At 49.4% G+C, this 18,415-nt stretch overlaps 1 protein-coding gene across 2 annotated transcripts in view; it reads right to left on the bottom strand.

Moving 5' to 3' along the window:
• Nucleotides 1-18,174, bottom strand: part of LOC118785487 (neuropilin-2-like) — a 67,788-nt gene extending 49,614 nt beyond the window's left edge. For both annotated transcript variants that reach the window (XM_036540168.1, XM_036540169.1), the window contains exons 1-2: nucleotides 17,772-18,174; nucleotides 10,137-10,314 (exon numbers count right to left, since the gene is read on the bottom strand). In XM_036540168.1, the coding sequence (XP_036396061.1) occupies nucleotides 10,137-10,314; nucleotides 17,772-17,841 (248 nt within the window). In that variant the 5' untranslated portion in view covers nucleotides 17,842-18,174. The remainder of the gene's footprint in view (nucleotides 1-10,136; nucleotides 10,315-17,771) is intronic.
• Between the last annotated feature and the right edge of the window lie 241 nt (nucleotides 18,175-18,415).

Raw genomic sequence — 18,415 nt, 5'->3', positions numbered from 1 at the left:
CCCTTCTTCCAACAGTTAAGACTTTGGCTGATGTGGATCCTAGACCAAAGTCCACTTATAGTGGCAGCGGTTCTACACACAGACGCCAGAATTGCACAGCTTGTTCGAGGGGTTGCCCTCATGCCCTGAATTTCCACTCAAGCACAACAACAGGTCAAACATCAAGCCAATCTTTGTGAGGATGTAGAGTGCGGTGGTGTGGAAGACCATTGACTACAACAGGAAAGGACTTGTGGAATATGTGTGCTAGCACCCTGAATCACCCTATCTAGAGACGCAGCGACCAGCTTGATCTTCAGAGCCATGCACTCCCACTCCCACTCCTACGCAGTCTGTAGAACTGTGCAGTCCTCAGACCTACACAGTCCACAGACCCGAAAGGCAAAGTCAGGGTTCCAACAGCGAGACGTTGCTCAGATATTTACTGCGCCAGCAGCACGTAGCTCGTTCTCACACAGCGAGAGGCTGAGGAGCATGAGATGAAGCGAGCGAGACACTCACACCCCAGAATTACCAAAACACTTCTCTCTCCCAGCATGCTCTGCACAAATCTGGAGCAGGGTGATTCCCAGGGAGTGAGGTCTCCCGCTTGCACCTCTATCTGTCTGTGCTGTATTATGCGCTTGGTGTTGGATGTCAGGTCTTATTTGAAGTATAACAAATCTGCGCTCCGCTCGGGATGAAGACGTGACACACTTTTCTTTCTCTCCTCTGTTGCAGCCTGGCTGTGGGGTGCATAACTAGCGGCACCGAGTCAATCAGGGGCCGGGGATGGTGGGAGGGGGGGTCGAGAACCTGACACTGTGCTCCGTTCCTGTGTGACAGACTCCAACAGGTGCTCAGGGACTGCTGTCTCCATCAGCTCAGACTGCAGACTGTTCCCCCACTCCCCTCACACACCAACCCCTCCTCTCTGCCTGTAGCCCCCTCTCCCCTGTTCCAACTACGAGCCCTCCCCACCTCTGCCCCCTCCACACACACATGTAGACTACAGGCCCCCTCTCTCTCTGTCTCAATAAACCGATCCCCCTACCAATGCTCCCAAGACTATAGCTTCCTCTCTACACTGAATATAACCCCTACCAACCCTCCTCCTCAACTAAGAGTTAAGCCTCATTTCCCATGCCTCAACAAACCACCCCCCCTCCATCTTAGACTACAACCCCCAGTGCCTCCCACAGAAACACCCCCATTGCCCTCTCTTTTCCCCTCTTCCAGATCAAACCATTGCCCTTTCTCCCTCTCTTCCTGACTCTGATCTAAGCACCCTTTATCCCTTTCCAACCCCCCCCCACACACTCATACCATAGCCCCCAGCCACCCAGCCACCCCCCGCACAGAGATGTAAGCACCCTCTTTCAGGGTGTGGGGGGGGTTGGGGTTGGGGGGGGGTCAGGTACTCTGAAGCAGTGCTCCGCAGGCATATGTATATTTGGACCGCAGACACTGCCGTGCTTTTGAGATCGTTTCCTCCTCTCCGCTCTAGCAGCTCGGGGGGAAACGGCAGCCCCTCCGCGCAGGCCCCCCCCCCCCAACCCCTCCGCCCCCCCGAGCCACAGGGGCTGCAGAGCGGAGCCAGGGGAGAGAAAGCAGCTCGATCGCGTCGCACTGTCTCCCGTCCAGGAGAGCCGCGGGTGACTTCAGGGTGGGTTAAGTCACCCACGGCTCCCGATTCATCCTGCGCTCTCCCGATTCGTTCCGATATTCTCCCCGGCTCCGGAGACGAGGCGCGTGTGGCTCATTCCGCTGCCACGGCTGTTACCCGCGCCGCGCCGAGAGAAAGCCGCGGCACGGACGCACCGCATGCAAGCCTAATTACGTTCCCATTGATCTCTTTTCTTTCTTTGTTGGCTGCGGTCGCCGTGAATTAGCAGCGAGGCACATCTGGGAAAGCGGAATCCACCCTCCACTAGAAGTCACTCAAAGTCATGTTTAACACGTGCATTAGCGTTCACAACAGCGTGATTCAATCAAAACTGCCAAGTCATCACAAATGACGTATTACAACAACAAAAAAACATTTTGCCCCTTCATTTGGCTCGGCAGTTTTGATTGAATCCAGTTGATGTATCTCAAGGACCTCGCTCAGGTTCTGGTGCTAATCACATATGGCTTGTTCCCATTAGCCTCCCTGACCTGTGGGTCGACAGCCCCGGTGGAAGGGCCTTAGCCTAAGAAAAATAAACAAGGAGTGTGACCTATGACGTCTACCCCTTTTCACATGCCTCTCTCACTGTGTTGCACAGCTAGTAACCAGCTCAACAACTAGCGAGCTACCTAAAAACAACAATGTGGTTGCTTACTAAGTGTGAGAGAATATGTAACCTTTGCCTACCGCAGGCCTGACTCTGAAAGTAGCTGCCTCAACCCAGTAAACAGAGACCTATCTCTGGTCTGTGCAGAAAATCACCCTCCAGGGAGCGTGTCTGAGGCGACCGGGGCAGAGTGCAGCCCTGCCCCCCCTCCCCCCCAGCACACCCGGCTGCTAATTGCCTTTCACACCTTCTCTGTTTTTCAGGCGGGATTTTTTGTGTTTTTTTTTTCTGCTTCACACCTGCACATTCCCTTCAAGCGTCAGGAATTCCCCCCGCAGAGTGACCTCGCGCTCAGGGAGCTGGCGACGCCGCGGCGACACCGTGGTAACACTGTGGTAACACAAGTCCTCCTCTGGTGCCGGCCTGCCCGGGCAGATCACAGGCCGGTTTATGGCGCACGGGGGCCTGCAGAGTTTACAGTGAGGGGCGGCTCAGCCAGTGTAAATCAGAGAGACTGGTGTCATGGAAGCTGACTCCTATGACTGTGTGCTGCTGTCTTGGTCCAGTCTCTGTTAAAATAAAAGAGATTCTCTAATCTCAGTGGAACCACCTGGATAAATAAAGGAAGAATAAAAGAAATAAATCAGTGGCTTAATTTACTGCGGAAAAAAGGAGCCCTGACATATATCTATTTATATATGGTACATATATATGTGTGTGTGTGTGTGTGTACATTTCTGAGACACAGAGAGCCTGTATTTACATGCATAAGACTTCAAGGTGCGCTTTGCTTTTCCTTTACAGTACTCGGGTATTTCCTATTGACAGTACTTCCCTTTACTGTATTTACAGTAGTCTGAAAACCCTCTCTGAAAAAAACATGTCTCCATTGTGTCAGGATGAAACGCTAAAAAGCATAAATCAAAAATGTCTGCTCGGAAGCCCACAAGCGCCCGCAGGGAGACCTAATAAGCCATAAGTGCCTATGAAATATTAAGTAGATGTTCGAATGAATTCCCATTTTCAGTCCTCCACCAAAACAACCAGCTATGCCTCCCCATTCACGCCAGCCGCTCGCTCGTACCTGATTGGCCCAGGTCTCCGCAGGGAGAGGTGAGCATGGAGGTCTGAGTCATACAGCAGGGTCTGCATGCCCACAGATACTGTTCCAGGGATAGTTTTATTTCACTCTACTGTCCTCTTATACATTATCAGGGTTTTCTGGCATGTCAGAGACCTCCAGGCTCCAAGAGCATGCCTAAGCCTCAGAAACATTCAGCGATAAATAACAAAAATCAAAATGTCACGCTGGCGAGTTCCCTGAAGAACAGCCCCCTTTCCCCTGCCACAGCTATGGCCCCCCACCAACTTAAGACTGTGGCCCCCTCTCCCCTGCCCCAAGCAGCCACCCCAGGGAGTGTGGACTTCCACTGGCTATATTTGGATGTTATCTCAAGAATGCTGGTGCAGACAGGCTGCTCTTTAGCCGAAACGAACAGAATTAGCCCTGTAATTGGTTCAGTTTCGGCCCCTCGGAATGCGGCAGCGCGTGTCAGCTGTGTGCACGTGGAGAGCCGGCCGGGGGGATCCTGGGACTCCGCCCCTCCCCCGTCGGACGGCAGACGATCGGGCCGCTCATGACCGCGGCGCCGCGACGGTCCCGCCGCCTCCGGATCAGATACCCGTGGGACGTGGCCGCAACCTCGCCGCGCGGTTCGCTCTCCCGACCGCCCATCGATTCCTCACTTCAAGCAGAAAACACACATTGATCAACCGCTTCCTTCCCCCATCTCCGGAGAGGGAGAGACCGGGGAGAGTGATACCACGCGCACAGATCGCCCCTGTGTTACGGCTCAATACAATGTCGCTATTTACCAGCCGAGACGAGGGCCGGGGCTTCATCCACGCTGACGAGCGGAAGACCCCTTAAGCCAGACATTAACCATCCGCTACCAGTCATCTCTGTCTCATCAGAAAATAAACTGGGGGAATGGCGTTCGCCTGAAAGGGGGTCATTGTTCCCTGGTCATTTTTGGACTGATCTGAACCACAGGCCTGTTTTGAGCTCATCAGTGGCTGGTTTATCCCACTGGGGGATATCAAAGCAGTTTAGCGGGAAAGCCATTGTCAGGTTTCCTGTGACACAGACTTAGTAAGCGCCAGGGCATGAGCGGTAGAAAGGGAGAAGGCCAGCAATCCGGCAGTAGTCATGCTCTTTACAGTTCCACTGACCCCCTTAACCTGTGTGCGTGCCATTCTAATGTGATGGTTTGTGTTTCAACAGACAGAATACTCAACTGGTGCCCACACTAGACCTGCCCACATCAGCTTCGTAATAAAATTAGCAAATTTGTCCACAAACTGAGGATGAACATTTATATCATAGTGCCTGTGCCTTTGCTGCTCCAGCTTTGCAGAGATCACAAGAGAAAGACTGTGGCAAACAGCTGAATATATACAAATATAGTCTACAGGTCTAAAGGTAACATGTTAATTTCCCAGCATGAGCTACTGCTGACATGTGAACAGGAGCTTGCTACCTATTTAGGAGCTAGCACTAAAAACAACACCCTCTGGGTGTGTTATTTTACACAGGCTAAATGCTCCTATTTCCACCTGACACACGTGTGTTCTGAAGATAGAATGTTACTCTATCTGCTATTGGTCAACATGCTGTTGGCCTGGGCCAGTTTACTGTGTTATTGCCTCCAGCTCACAGACTAGCTAGGTGTAGCTAACCTCCTCCTGCTACAGTCAGCAAGTGGAAACGGTTCAGGTGCAGCTGATCTACGGCTCTGGTGGGTCACTGGAAATGCCTCAGGTATAACTGGCTTACAGCCAACACAGGCGTGAGGAAACACAGGTCGTCTGTCCAGCAGCAGTGTGGCAGAACCGGCTCCGATTCCGCGACACGTTTTACCTCCAACTTCCTTCATGTCACATCTGGGGCATGACAGCGCGATCAAGTCCCTGATTAAGGAGTCACACATAGACTGGAATATGCAAGCACCCATAAGGCAGCGGCAGTCAGTTAGTTTGGTGCATCTCTTTGTGGTACAAGAACCAGAGAGCGACATGATTCACACAATGAGCTCCACCTGTCTCACAGTAAAACTCAAAAGATAGAAAACACACAGCACCCACAGCTGGCCGCAGCAATCGGAGCAGATACTCCACCCCTGTAAAAAAACACCCTGTTTTCCGGAGTTATTCACAAACATTAATAATAATAACAGGAAAAGGAGAGACGCAGAAGTCCTCATAATAGAACAATAATAAAGGATGCATGAGATCAGCCTCAGTCTCACTGTCTTTCCGCCACCTCGGCTGACGAGGCCGGGTCTGCGGAGACGGGGGACGAGGAAATTGCACAAACTCTCGCCTCTTATTAAAACGGGCGTGAGGATAATATCCTCCGACCGGATTAAGCTCTGCGACAGTGAAGGGTACGCACATCCTCGCGTTTGCATCAGGAGGAGGGGAGAAGAGAGGAGGGTGAGAGAAAGAGATGGATGGAGGCACGAGTGTGCGAAGAGAGGAAAAGACAAAAAAAGCAGGAAGGAGAGCGACAGAGGGAGAGTATAAACTAAAACTCAAAGTGCGCTCATATCCATAACTGCCGCAGATCACATTACAGCTGCCATCACCATGCATGATTTACCATTTTCTTTTATTTATTCCACGTCTACTTCGAACCAGTGGCACAAGGGGAAGATGAAAATCTGAATCATGATGGAGACCTCTGAGGTTTGGCTCCATGCGCAGGAAACATGACACCTGACCCGCCGCTGTGACGATGTGATCTGACTCCCCCCCGTTACGGGCCCCCCGGCTGGGGCACCCTGACACTGCACTTTCCCGAGCTACGACACTCTGCTCCAGCCTGATCCCAGAGTCCCAACCCCCCATCTGCCATCTGAGGGTGGCCCGCCTCCGCCGTTCCAGAGCGCTGCTCACTATAGGCTGTCGCAGCTCGTTCTCCCGGCGAACTGTGCCACTGTGTCGACGCTCTCCGCCTCCGTTCACCGGGACAACCGCTGCACCCCCCCTCCCCCCTCCATCAATCGAACGCATCTCCGGAGCGGAGGAGGCACGGCCGACTGAGAGAATTTAATTAAAGGCAGAAAGTCTGCTTATCGCGCGATCCGCGCCCAAACTCTTTCTGTGCATATCAAAGGCGGAGGGTTTGCGCGCCTCCGACGTAGCTAGCTCCTCACCGCCCGCATGCAGATGAGAGGGAAGTGGCACGGTGCAGAGAGCCTGGTGACAGGGCGGGGCTGCTAATTCATCCCGTGCAAGCGCACGCGGGGCTCGGGAGATAAACAAGGGGAGCCGAGAGGAGGGTCCCAAGCTGACCAGGAGGAGGAGTCCCCGCCCCATTTCGGGAGTCTTGGTCCCGCCGTCCCTCCCCATCTAACCCCTCTGGCAGCATCCCAGACCTGCGCTGTAGCGGGGTGTGGCTGCGTCTCGGGGCTCACGTTGTAGGCTTTGACCTACAGGCTATTCCATAAGCTGCTTACAAAAACACCATCTCTACATGCATACCAGTCCAAGAGCCTTAACCCCAATCCAAACCCAAACAATAATCATTGGAATTAGGGATAACTAACAACATAGGGTTTAACTACAATGAAGGACAACTACTCCAGGTACTGAATCCTGTGCTGGGACAGGCTGACCTTCAATTTACCAGGGGTGCTACTTTTATTGAAACCTATGGAATAAACAACCTGTAACTGCTGTTTAATCCAGCCCCAGCTCTAGTCCTAATCACCCACTCTGTGTGATCTGGTCTGAACACAGGGATGGTGTTTATGAAAACAATACTGACAAGTCCTACAATGAGGAAAACTCTTACTGTGGGGGGTTACAGGGGCTGACATTTCCACTGGAAGGACAGCTGACCTGGAGAGATGTTGGTACAGGGCACTGATGTGAGGGACTGCAGGCTCTGTGATGGAGTGAGTCGCCTGGGTTGTGTGTGGCACATAGTCACAGACACGCACCCACCTACTGCCGCACAACACTGCTCTTACCTCCCCCCCTCCACACTGAACCCCCTCCTCCCCCACCCTCCGCACCCCCCACACCCTCCCTGGCCTGAGAGTCACAAAGGCAGGGTCTATCAGAGGGCTATAAAAGTGACCCCCGTCCCTCTCGCCCCCACAAAGACTACCTCTGTTTGGACTCCCAGGCTCGGCCGGACAGCGTTTTCGTCCTCAAGACACAATTTGTTGTCATGAGGATGACAAGCAACCACAACAAGAAAACTACGAGCCGGGATCTGAACACAAGGGCTGTCTCTGTCCCCACGCCTGCTTTCAGACAATGGGCCTGGCTGTCTGTTATTGTGGTCCTCTGCACTGGTAGTAAAGTGGAAGCGCTACTCCCAATCGGGCCAGTCTCTGTTTACTGTTATTACACACATCTCCCTCCCTTTACTCCCAACCTCAAAGCTGCCTTCGTCATGCAAACCTCACAGCCACCTACAGCCAGTTGACTTCAAAGCCACTTACACCATGATAAAATATAACCCCCTACACCCTCCAAATCCCAAGCCACAATCTATATAAACATCTACTCCCAGTTGACTTTGAAGCCACCTACACCAAAATGAATACACAGTAACTACCCCCAAGCCGGTCCACTGGCACTCACTGCCCAACCCCACCTTCCTTCCCATAGCCTCCACCCTCCGTCCACATGTCAGCTGAGCTGTCTCCTCAAAAATAACAGTCAAAAATAACCAAACCTAACCTCCGTCACCTAAAACCACCCACCCCCTAGACAACCCCCGCACTCCATCCCACGGGAGAGATGCCTCTACCTGGGGCAGTTCCAGGGACTTGCCCCCCCCCTCTCCCCCATGTTCGAAGGGCCACCTGGTGCTGGAGTTCAGCACAGAGAGAGAGGTATGCAGGGTCTGGGAGAAGGTCAATGGTGCAGTTTTCACAGATCCGGAACAGACAGAGAGCTGTAGTCACCCGCAGGTCCACAGCTCAATTTCAGCCTGAGCTATAAGCCTTGTACAAGCGGGCCCATGGACGCCATTTCTCCCAGAGACACCCCCCCCCCCCCCCCAAATGTCAGGTAATGTGATAGGATAGAGCAGCACAAATAACAGCAAGGCGTCATTAGGTACAAACGAGTCACCTGGCTGTTCGTTTCCTTCATTTCACTCTTCCCTTTCCACAGATCCTTCAGAGCATTAGAGAGCGCCCATGTGTTAGCGTGAAGCAGTCCAGTTCAATAAATAAATAACCGTGTTCGCGCAAGGTTCTGTTTACTAATGGACCTATCAGATTTCTCCCGGGATGCTTCTTTTAAGAGGATGTGAGATTGCTTCCGCTGCCAGCAGGCACAGAGGGTACACTGGTGTGGGGTTAGGGGGAGAGCTCTGAGCTGGTGCAAATCAAACAACAGGAAAGTACAGTCCCGGGAAAAGAGACATTTAGAGACCAACTTTCTCTTTTCCGGCTTTGCCTGCCATCTGAAAGCACCAGAAAAGGCATTTCCACAACAACAACAACTAAAAAATTTATACTCCCATCTCAACAAAAGAACATCAAGGCGTATCACAGAAACATCTGATCACTGACACATGTGGTATGCTGATAGCACATGGAACTATATGGTGAAACAATGCAGTTAAAAGGCTGACAAGAAGGCTGTGGAATGTGAATGCAGAAGCAGGAATGTAATTCCTGCCTGTTTCAATGATATAGACCTGGCTGCCAATCTGTCTTCACTGTGAGTTTTAGGGCAAATGTATTATAGCTAATGAGTCTCTGCACGTGGTATGACTGTGTGCTACTGGATGATCATGGCCAAGAAGGAGACAGCCTTTACAGTGAGATTCAGTGTAAAGACTATTGGAAAACACACACACCGTTTGCAGGTTTTCTAAAATACTTTCCATGCCCAGTTTAAACAGTCAGCCATCAGAATGCTTCTTGTACAATTAAGATCCAAAATCGGGAGACATCTGTGACAGATGTGCGTGTCCCCTGTTTACCCGCAGTCACTTACGCCCACGGGGGACAATCCACAGAGCCTTCCTCTTGGAAGGCTTCCGCTGCTTGTGATCTGTCCTGATTTTCAGATGTTTCAAGCGCAGTGTCGGTCGCAGACACAAGCTCTCAGCACATGGGGGTCTGCCTGATGTTGTGCCGTGCAAACCCTTTTACTGAGAGGATTTTGGCTGATGTATCCCTCTTGGGCGTGACCCAGATTCCACAGCCAATGAGAGGCTGAGAACGCCAGTGTGCAGCCACACATAGACTGTTTTCCGTGATCGGCCCAAAAGACAGCGGATATTATGATGTTCTGACTAAGACCTCCTAAGGAGTGTTGGCATGGTCACCTTCCCTGCCGGGGGTCGTGCTGCCTGCATGCACTTCCCTGACTGACCAGTAGAGGGTAGCAGAAAACCTGGCTGGAAGACGGTCCGCTCAAAACCCGATGAGACTCATAAATCTCAGAACTTTTAATAACTCGTTAAGATGCGTGATTATTGACGAGCCCTAGGGCAAAACCTTATGTGATGGAGTGTACTATTTGGTCCCAACCTGAAAGAGCAATGTGCCAACCCTGATGGGAGAAGGCAAAATGCAAAACCTTAGTCAAACTATGCTGATTCAGACTGCATTTAATTAAAGGCTTGAGAACTCAACTTCGTTATAGAAGGCTCACCTTGAACACTGAATGGGAGACCAGTCTCACTGGTCTATGTAAATTTCCAGTGTCCAGCAGCTGTACCACATCAATTGCAAAAACACCTATTGCTGCAGCTCCTTGACTGCAGTTTTGATGACCCCCCACCCCCCCACCCCGTCTCCTGACCTCTCTCCACCCCTCCCACACCCCTGTTCTCCACCTCACCTGCAGTCCAGCTTCTCCAGCTCGAAGTGGGGGTTGAAGTTGAGGACGATTCGCTGGGAGGGCTCGGGGGCGCTGATCACCCACTGGCAGTTCTGGTGGGGCGGGTACTCGTGGGGGTACCCCGGGGAGGTGATGTACCCCGCGTCGCTGGCGTCCAGATGACCACCGCACACCTCCCCTGTGAGGTGAGGAGAGGAGAAGAGAAGAGACACATCATTAAACAGACCCACACACACTCTCTATCCAAAAATCAAAAGGCGGCAGGGACTGACCCTGAGCTACAGATGAGCTGGAATGCTGCTCAAGGTCTGTGACATTCTGTGACAGAACTTTTTTGTTTTTTGGCGTTTTATTCACACTTCTTTTTGTCATACTTTTGGGAATGGGCAGTTGGGGTACATTAGCTGGAGTATATTAAGCCTGCCTCTCCACCTATACTCTTGCAGGAGTGTTGAAGATTGCAATCCGCCAATACTCTCATATGCACCAACTGGCCGCTTACAACACTACAAGTCCCACAGTGCACCGCAGCAGAGAAAATGCTTATTTACACGATAAGCACAACTCCACTAACGTCATCTGAGTGCCTCATAGGCCCCTCACAAGCTGCTAGGGGGCAAAAAAGCGGCGGGACGAGGTGACCCTGGCTGCCGAAACCCACTCTCCCCCAGAGGAATGAAGCCAACTGCACAGCTCAGGACTCCTGCTCATCGTCAGCGAACAGCACAGCTCAGACTCCAACCCCGGTCTAGACTGTAGGGCTCAGCCTGCGTTCAGAACAATCACCTTAATTGGCTGAGCCCCTGCGGAATGTTTTCTGACACACATTCTATGCGTCAGAGGCCAGTTAATCGGCGATTCCTCCATCAGCCCCTCCCCCCCTGCACTGACCCCGACCCCGCCCCCGCCGAGAATACAGAAGTGTCCTGCGGCATGTAGCTGTTGCGCTGGCTAACAATCTGCAAACATTAGGACACATTCACAGATCGTATCTTCCCTTCCATGGAATAATAGCCTCCCCTATCAGATGGCTCTGTGGCCGAGACAGGAAGTGACATACAGACTTCATGTCTGAGGGTTCAAAGGTCACCCCAGTGCTGTGAGGAGATTTTATCTGACAGAGCATTCATTTTGTCCCAGCTACACACACACACACACACACACACACACACCACTCTCAGACTAGATACGCTTCTGGTATGATGTTCACTTATTTCTACATCACTGATACATTTGAAGAGTATTTTCAGATCATGAGGGCAACTTACAACAGTGACAATGACATCACTATCACTGCCTGACTATGAAAATAATGGAAATAACACACATTCTACCCACATCATTACCTCATGTACTCATATTCAGCCTCTCCTGAAACCCTGCTGTACAACAACACCTACATATCAATGAGAATAGCTCATGCTTTGTCCTAAAACTACATTGAACCTCTCCACTCCACTCTAGGAAAGAACACATAAATGTACACATTCATAGCAATGTGCAAATGCTCTTATAGGCACACACATTGACACATAGTTATGCACTCATTTAGGCACGACTACACATATACAACGTAGTGTAAAAAATGCATACATGCATACACACACACACCCACATGTACACACACAAATACACATACATACACACACACACACACACACACACACGAGCACTGAGTGTAGGCCTGTCCTTTTCTACCTGGAGTGGCCAGGCAGTGGATGCTGGGAAGGGCCTCAGAGGAAGCGAGAGAGCAGTGATTGACAGGTCAGGGTCTGTTGCTGGCTTCCACGAGGAGGTCTGGTAACAATTAGAGCTCGTCTCCGCCAGGCACTCACTCATCTTTCGGAACATAATGAACCTTACGGGCCACATCCACTCAGCGCCATTTCATCTGCTCCACACCGGGAGCGTTATTCAGGCCCGTTGCAGGGGGAGAGGGCCTGTACCCATTCACACAAAGCAGCTTACAGCTCTGAGCCCTCGCCGCTGTGAGCCCCACCTGGCCTTTCAAACGACTGAGTGTCAGCCACTGAAAGGAATACGAAGACCTGGAGCTTCAAATGCAATAGACATTCAAATTGTGACATTTCAAAAAGCCCTTTAAAAAGGTACCCTCCATCCCCCCCCCGCCCCTTTCTTGTACTGCACTCTCTACTAGCTCATGAATCCACACACACACACACACACACACACACACACACTCACACTCACAGTTCCAGTACAGCCTCTGTCTGAAAAAGTGAAATGCAACAAACAACATATAAATGAGACACCTAGTTCATTCCCATCAAAATCATGTGGATTTTGCCCTCAGTGTGAATTTGCCCTTTTTTCGTATGGGTGCCGGCATATTTCAGAGACGGTAAATCTGTGCGAGGAAAACCCCGGCGAGCCACGGCTCCACCTCCACGCGCAGGGAGAGCGGGCTGCCTGACAGCCCTCATTAGGAGCTGCTTTTTTCCCAGGGTTTCGGGCCCCGATGTGGGGTGATCTCGGCAGCAGGAGGCTGTCAGAGGGAGCTCGGCCTTCATTTCCGCTGCGAGTTCGCAGAAGAGGCTGGCGAGCGGAGGAGCCGGGGCTTCATGAATTATTGTGCCTGCGCCGCTTCAGGAGTCTATCCATCTCCACACACTGCCACATGCTGTTACGCCAGCACACAGTGCGGCAGGGAAGGGCTTCTGTCTGTGTGTGTGTGTGCGTGTGAAAATGCGAGTGTGTCAGTGTATGTGTGTCAATGTCTGTGTGTGTGTGTGTGTGTGTGTGTGAGAGAGAGAGAGCTTGAACTAATTACTCTAAGCAGTCACTAGGTCTCCACAGATAATGGATGTGCTACGGACGTGACGAGGCTGTGCATGATCGAGAATGCTCCCCTGCCTTGCTGCTTTTAATATGCACTCTCCAAGCCAGCCCCTGCGCATTACACTACCGCAGGCACATTACATTAACACTACACGTTACAACACCACAGCACATAACACCAACACTGCGCACTACACCGGTCACACACATGAGACCGCTACGGCACATCAAACCAGGTCTGCACAGGAGACCCATCAGTCTCAGTGCTTTGACTGAGGGGTTGTGCATCGTGGCCTCCTGTTGAAGGTTAAGTGATTCTTGCTAATTTACACAATTAAATCTGAGGGGCCAATCGATCGATTGATCAATTCCGGAACAAATCAATTCGGATTCTCTTCAGAGCTCTGTGAAACTTGGAGCTAATCCCAATTTTTCTCTAACTGTGTCGCAGATTGGATCCGATGATCCCCTTCCACACCAATACTGTGCCCCTTATGACTTCCTGTAGCTTTGTGTATTCCAACCATGACTATATGCCCCCCCTCCAAGAAATAGGCAATAAGAAACAGTGCTAATCAGTTGGGGGGGGGGGGGGGGGGGGGGACAGGGATGGAGCTGCATTATTTATGGGTTTCTGCCTTCTTTTGAATTTCATCCCAATAGCACTGTTTCAGCACTTTTCTGCGCCTCGCGAGATTAAACAAGTCCTCCTTTGTTGGCCCCGATGCAAAAATGTGACCTTATTTTTCACAGATTTACAGATGAATTTTCTTCTTGAGTGGAGGGAGTTTCCCTTTTTTTCCCCCTTCCCGACAGCCGCAAAAAAGGGAAGCAGCGGAAATGCAAAAACTGCTCTGTGTGCGATTATTATTAATATTGTACACGCGGAGAGGTGATTCTGCTGTTCTGCGTTTGCGAGCCCACCGGGACCGTGTCACCGGTTGGGTAGCCAGCTGCTTAGTTAGAAGGCTAGGGTGTGTTCAGGTAGGAAGGGGTGGTCTTTTTTTTGTCATTGTTGTTCTTGATCTAATTATGCTTCTGTAAAGGCACCGAAATCCTGTCTGTTGTGACGGAGGAGACTCCGCAGTGTTCTAACCTCCCCCTGCCGCTCTGCGCTCTGTAACCCCTCCGACCACGGCTGCCCGCTCTCTCCCCACGCGGGGGTCTGACTCACCGCTAGCACAGGAGAGGGGGGCGAAATGCGGGGTGCGTGGCCGCCTCACGCCCCCACATCTGCCTCTCATCATCAGAGAGCGCGCTCGATCCAGCCTCTCCCGTGCCGAACCCACGCCCGCACCCAGGCCGAAGGCCAGACCTCCAGCAGGTGACTTGCATTAAAGTGCAGCGAAAAAAAAAAACATCACGAAAGAAAAAACAGAAGAATGCAAAAAAAAAGGACAAAGGGCCGGTAGGTAAAACTCAGGATGAGGTGCTGGAAAGGAAACGAGTGCTAAGTCCTAAGCAGGAGACAGATAAAACATGATGAATGGGTTAGCCGGGACTTGGAAGAAAAATCTAATGCTGAAATTTCAAAGAGATCTTGGCTAATCAGCCCACCACTGTATAGACTCCAAAAAGAAAACAGACCATTTATGAAAAACTGCTCTGGAAGGGCCATGAAAAAGGTAAAGAATGAAGGCACTTCTGCAGAAAACTCATGTCAGCCACCTGCCGTGGTCTATACCACCTCACTCAACCAGCTAACTACTGTCTGCTTACACACACGCACACATGCGCGCACGCGCACACACACACACACACACACACACACACACACACACACACACACACACACACACACACACACACACACACACACACACACATATAACCATCAGAGGAATGTGGATGAGATTCAGAGCATGTGAAGTGTGTCACATCACACACAGACAGCTTCAGAAATGTGTTAATCTAAACACATTTTCTACACCACGGCCCTGGCAGAGGTCGTATGAGTGAGTGTGTGTATGTGTGTGAGTGCGTGCTCCCGGTTAGCTATGCTGTTTGCAGAGCTGAGCAGGCGTGCTGCAGGGTCACCCGTGCATCCTTAAACACACAGGCTGTGACCGGCGGGCAGCTAGCTGCTGGCTAAACCTGGTGTCACCAGTGAGCAGCTACATATGGTGCCTGATAGCCAGGGAGACCGAGGGAGGCCGAGAAGACAGAGCTCCAGTTTCCTGAGCTGGAAAGAGTCTAACTTTACAGGCTGGAACCAGTAAATTGTTTCTCTTCCTGTTATGTTAAAATGTATAACGTTATAATGTCATTAACAGGATACACTTAATTAAGGTGTGAGTGAAAACAAGGCATTAGGTCAGACGTTTGCAAAACAACAGCACTGTCAAATGTTTCACGTGTTTCGGTGATGACGAAAAGAGGTGAGAAGGAAAAAACATTTGATTTAATTCGTATTAGGGTGTGAAGCTACAGCTTAAGTGGTGATCTGTACGCGGCACTGTAGGTTATCTGAGCTACAGCGTTACTGCGTTTTCTATGGATACATTTTAAGGATGGCTTCCTTTTGCCCCGAACGATTTAACTGAACACTGCCACCCTGTAAGTCACTCATCGATTGCAAAACAACCCGGTACAAAAACAGTCCCGATTCCAAATAACCCTTTTAAAATGTTTACTTAGATGCGTTAAGTGTTATAACTGTTTGCAGTGTTCTTTGCATTGCGTCCTTTTCTTGGGGACAAAAATACGAAGAAAATTTTTTGTTTGCGGAGAACACCGCGTAGAAGAGGTCGTGGGTTCAACGAGCAGCGATGCAGGAACATAAATGGCACAAATCTCTAGTCGCCGGGACGATTTATAATAAAAGAGTGCTTGCGCACCGTCATGACCCGCAAGAGGCTCCCAGTAACGCTCTGAGGTGCGACGCTAGGATCAGGCAAGACCTTAAGGAAATTCACAAACCACTTCAAACACTCACAGACTTACTACGAAATAATCGTCCATCAACTATCATAATTGTTCATCTTTCGTATGTTTGTTTCCCAGAAGCTCGTACAGCGAAGTCCGGGAAATAATGCCTTTAAAAGGGCGTCGGTTAATACTTTCTTTCTGCTGAAAAGAACCGTTTTAAATAGATCAAGACAGATGGAGCAAAATAACAGCTTCTATGAGTAAACGGCAACGGTAACGACGTTTTTCAGGAAATCCTCATCCAAGGCCAAATTCCGATTAAGTTACAAAGCCGGAGGTAGGCATTTTGAGTGCGGACTTGCGGGAAACAGCCGGGGACGGACACGGTGATGTGTTCGAGTACTCTGCACGGTGGGACGGAGCACACGAGGAAACTCGCCAAGTACAGTCAGAGTCACTGGCCAGAACATTACAAGGCGTCCGACTTCCTAATTTAAATGAAGCTACTGTTGAAAAACAACAACTACTACTACTTTAAATATAATAATAATAATAATAATTGTTGCTGTTTTATTATTATTAAATATTACTACTACTACCATTGTGTCTTATATACACGAAGCCATCGTTTATATCATCGCCTGTAAAGTGATTTTTTAGAGGTTATGCATTTATTATATTACAGGCAAATGGAAACTGGAAGGTAGGTGCTGCCGTTTTAACATGTTTAATAGACGCCCCCAGTCGGGTACCCTTATCAAAATTGAAAATAGGCGATTAGCCCCAAAAATGTAGCTCCAGATCATGCTCCAGAAACCACTGATAGAACTTTGGCCCTCGTCTATCTCGAAGCGAAAGAGCAACACTAATCCTTTAATTGCTTTTCAGTAAATCCAAGGAAAAAACGAGCTAAAGTAAACCATATTTAAACATATGTTTATCATATTCAGTAACAATAGATTTTTCTGTTTAGTTTTTCAGCTAACATGATTCAGCGACCGATTAAGAAAAAATAATTACTGTAAATTAATATCATGTTAATTATAGCACAGCAAAATAATTTTAAATCCTTTATTTGCAATTTTAGTCAAATTAATCCACTCCAAATTAGATCGAGACGCTGAAGGAAATGTACGTGTAATTTACATCATATCATAATGGAAAAACGGAAAAAGCCACACTGCTAACTGTAGCCCCATATCTGACAATGCATATTAAAACGTAACATAACTATAATCAATTCATAAATCGGAGACACACCAAGCCCACTGTTAGTAATGGTTTTACAAATGCCCCCCTTTTGGAAGGCATAGCGATTATTAAGGGAGGATTTCAAAAACAACTCCCAAGCATAAACTAAGTAGCAACACGACACCGTATCTCGGGGGAGAATGCAGGTATAGTGATATAATAAAACCTCGTTGAGCCGTGAAAAATTGTCCTCGCAAAAAAAGTAAGGATAGCCAAGTTCCCGGCCCCCGACACTTGGCTACATGGGTTCGCGATCACGCCGCAGGCAAAAGCGTACTACCGCTCCTTCTTCTTGGCTTCCCCGTGCATTGCTAACCGTTAACTGCGGAGACATCTGCGTACACTTCAACGTAAAATCAATAAACCAAACATCAGAGAATATCCGTGTTCATCATATTTATTTTGAAAATATACCGCATTCTCCGCTAAATGCTTGATTTATACCAAATGTTGATCAATCAACATTGATCAACAATCTCTTTAGAACCTAAAGAGATTTCCTAACCCCGAGAAAAACAATTGATCTACCCGCCGAACAAGGGAAATGATATTCTTACTATTTAGTGAGATTTAAACAGTCACGCGCTCGAAATATGCTAATCAGCCAACAGAAAATCTGTTTACCATTTAGAAGAGAAGTTAGATTTGCTTTCGAATGAGGTTCATGAAACCAGCGTGACGGGAAATGGCAAAGCAACTTCATAAAAAAAAACTTACCCTCATCTCCCTGAACTCTTAATGTTAAACAAAATGCCAGTAAAAATCCAAACAGCGAAGATGTATCCATCTTGTTGGGTGTATCTTCACCCTTTCGTTTTTGAAAGGAACTTGCTGTCAAAGTCTCCTCTCCGCGTTAAACCAAATGTTATTTTCCTTCTGGAACAACACGTCTATCCCCGAAACTCTGCGTGACGCTTTGGGTTCAAAGTGATCACTCTCGTCCTCCACCTCTTGGCTTTTCCTTTTCTTACGCACAGTTTTTGTTTAATTTCAGTCCAATGTGCATTTCGCAATATCCGAATACGTCATGCTGAATTATTCCAAATAAATGTTTATTACATTAATAAAAAAGAACTGAATCTCCTAAATGACAAAATGCAAATGAGTATCTCCGAATTAATTATTCGTTTACACATTTCAGAAATAAATAGGCTGCCGTTCAAATAAAACACAACATCGGGCTTTAAGTCAGGTTCTTCGGCAGCCGCTTGCTTGTGTTTCCACCGTACTGACGGTCTCCTCCAGCTAAAGTCTGAAGTGTGGCTTTCGGTTATCTCCAAATCCAACGACACGAGATATGTTCTTCTCTCTTCTCTCCCTCTCCCTGTCTCCCCGGAGCTCAACGATTCTCACTTGGCGAA

This window comes from Megalops cyprinoides, chromosome 11, assembly GCF_013368585.1.
Source record: "Megalops cyprinoides isolate fMegCyp1 chromosome 11, fMegCyp1.pri, whole genome shotgun sequence".
In the NCBI taxonomy this organism is placed as follows: Eukaryota; Metazoa; Chordata; class Actinopteri; order Elopiformes; family Megalopidae; genus Megalops; species Megalops cyprinoides.
This window is presented reverse-complemented; position numbering and strand designations above follow the sequence as displayed.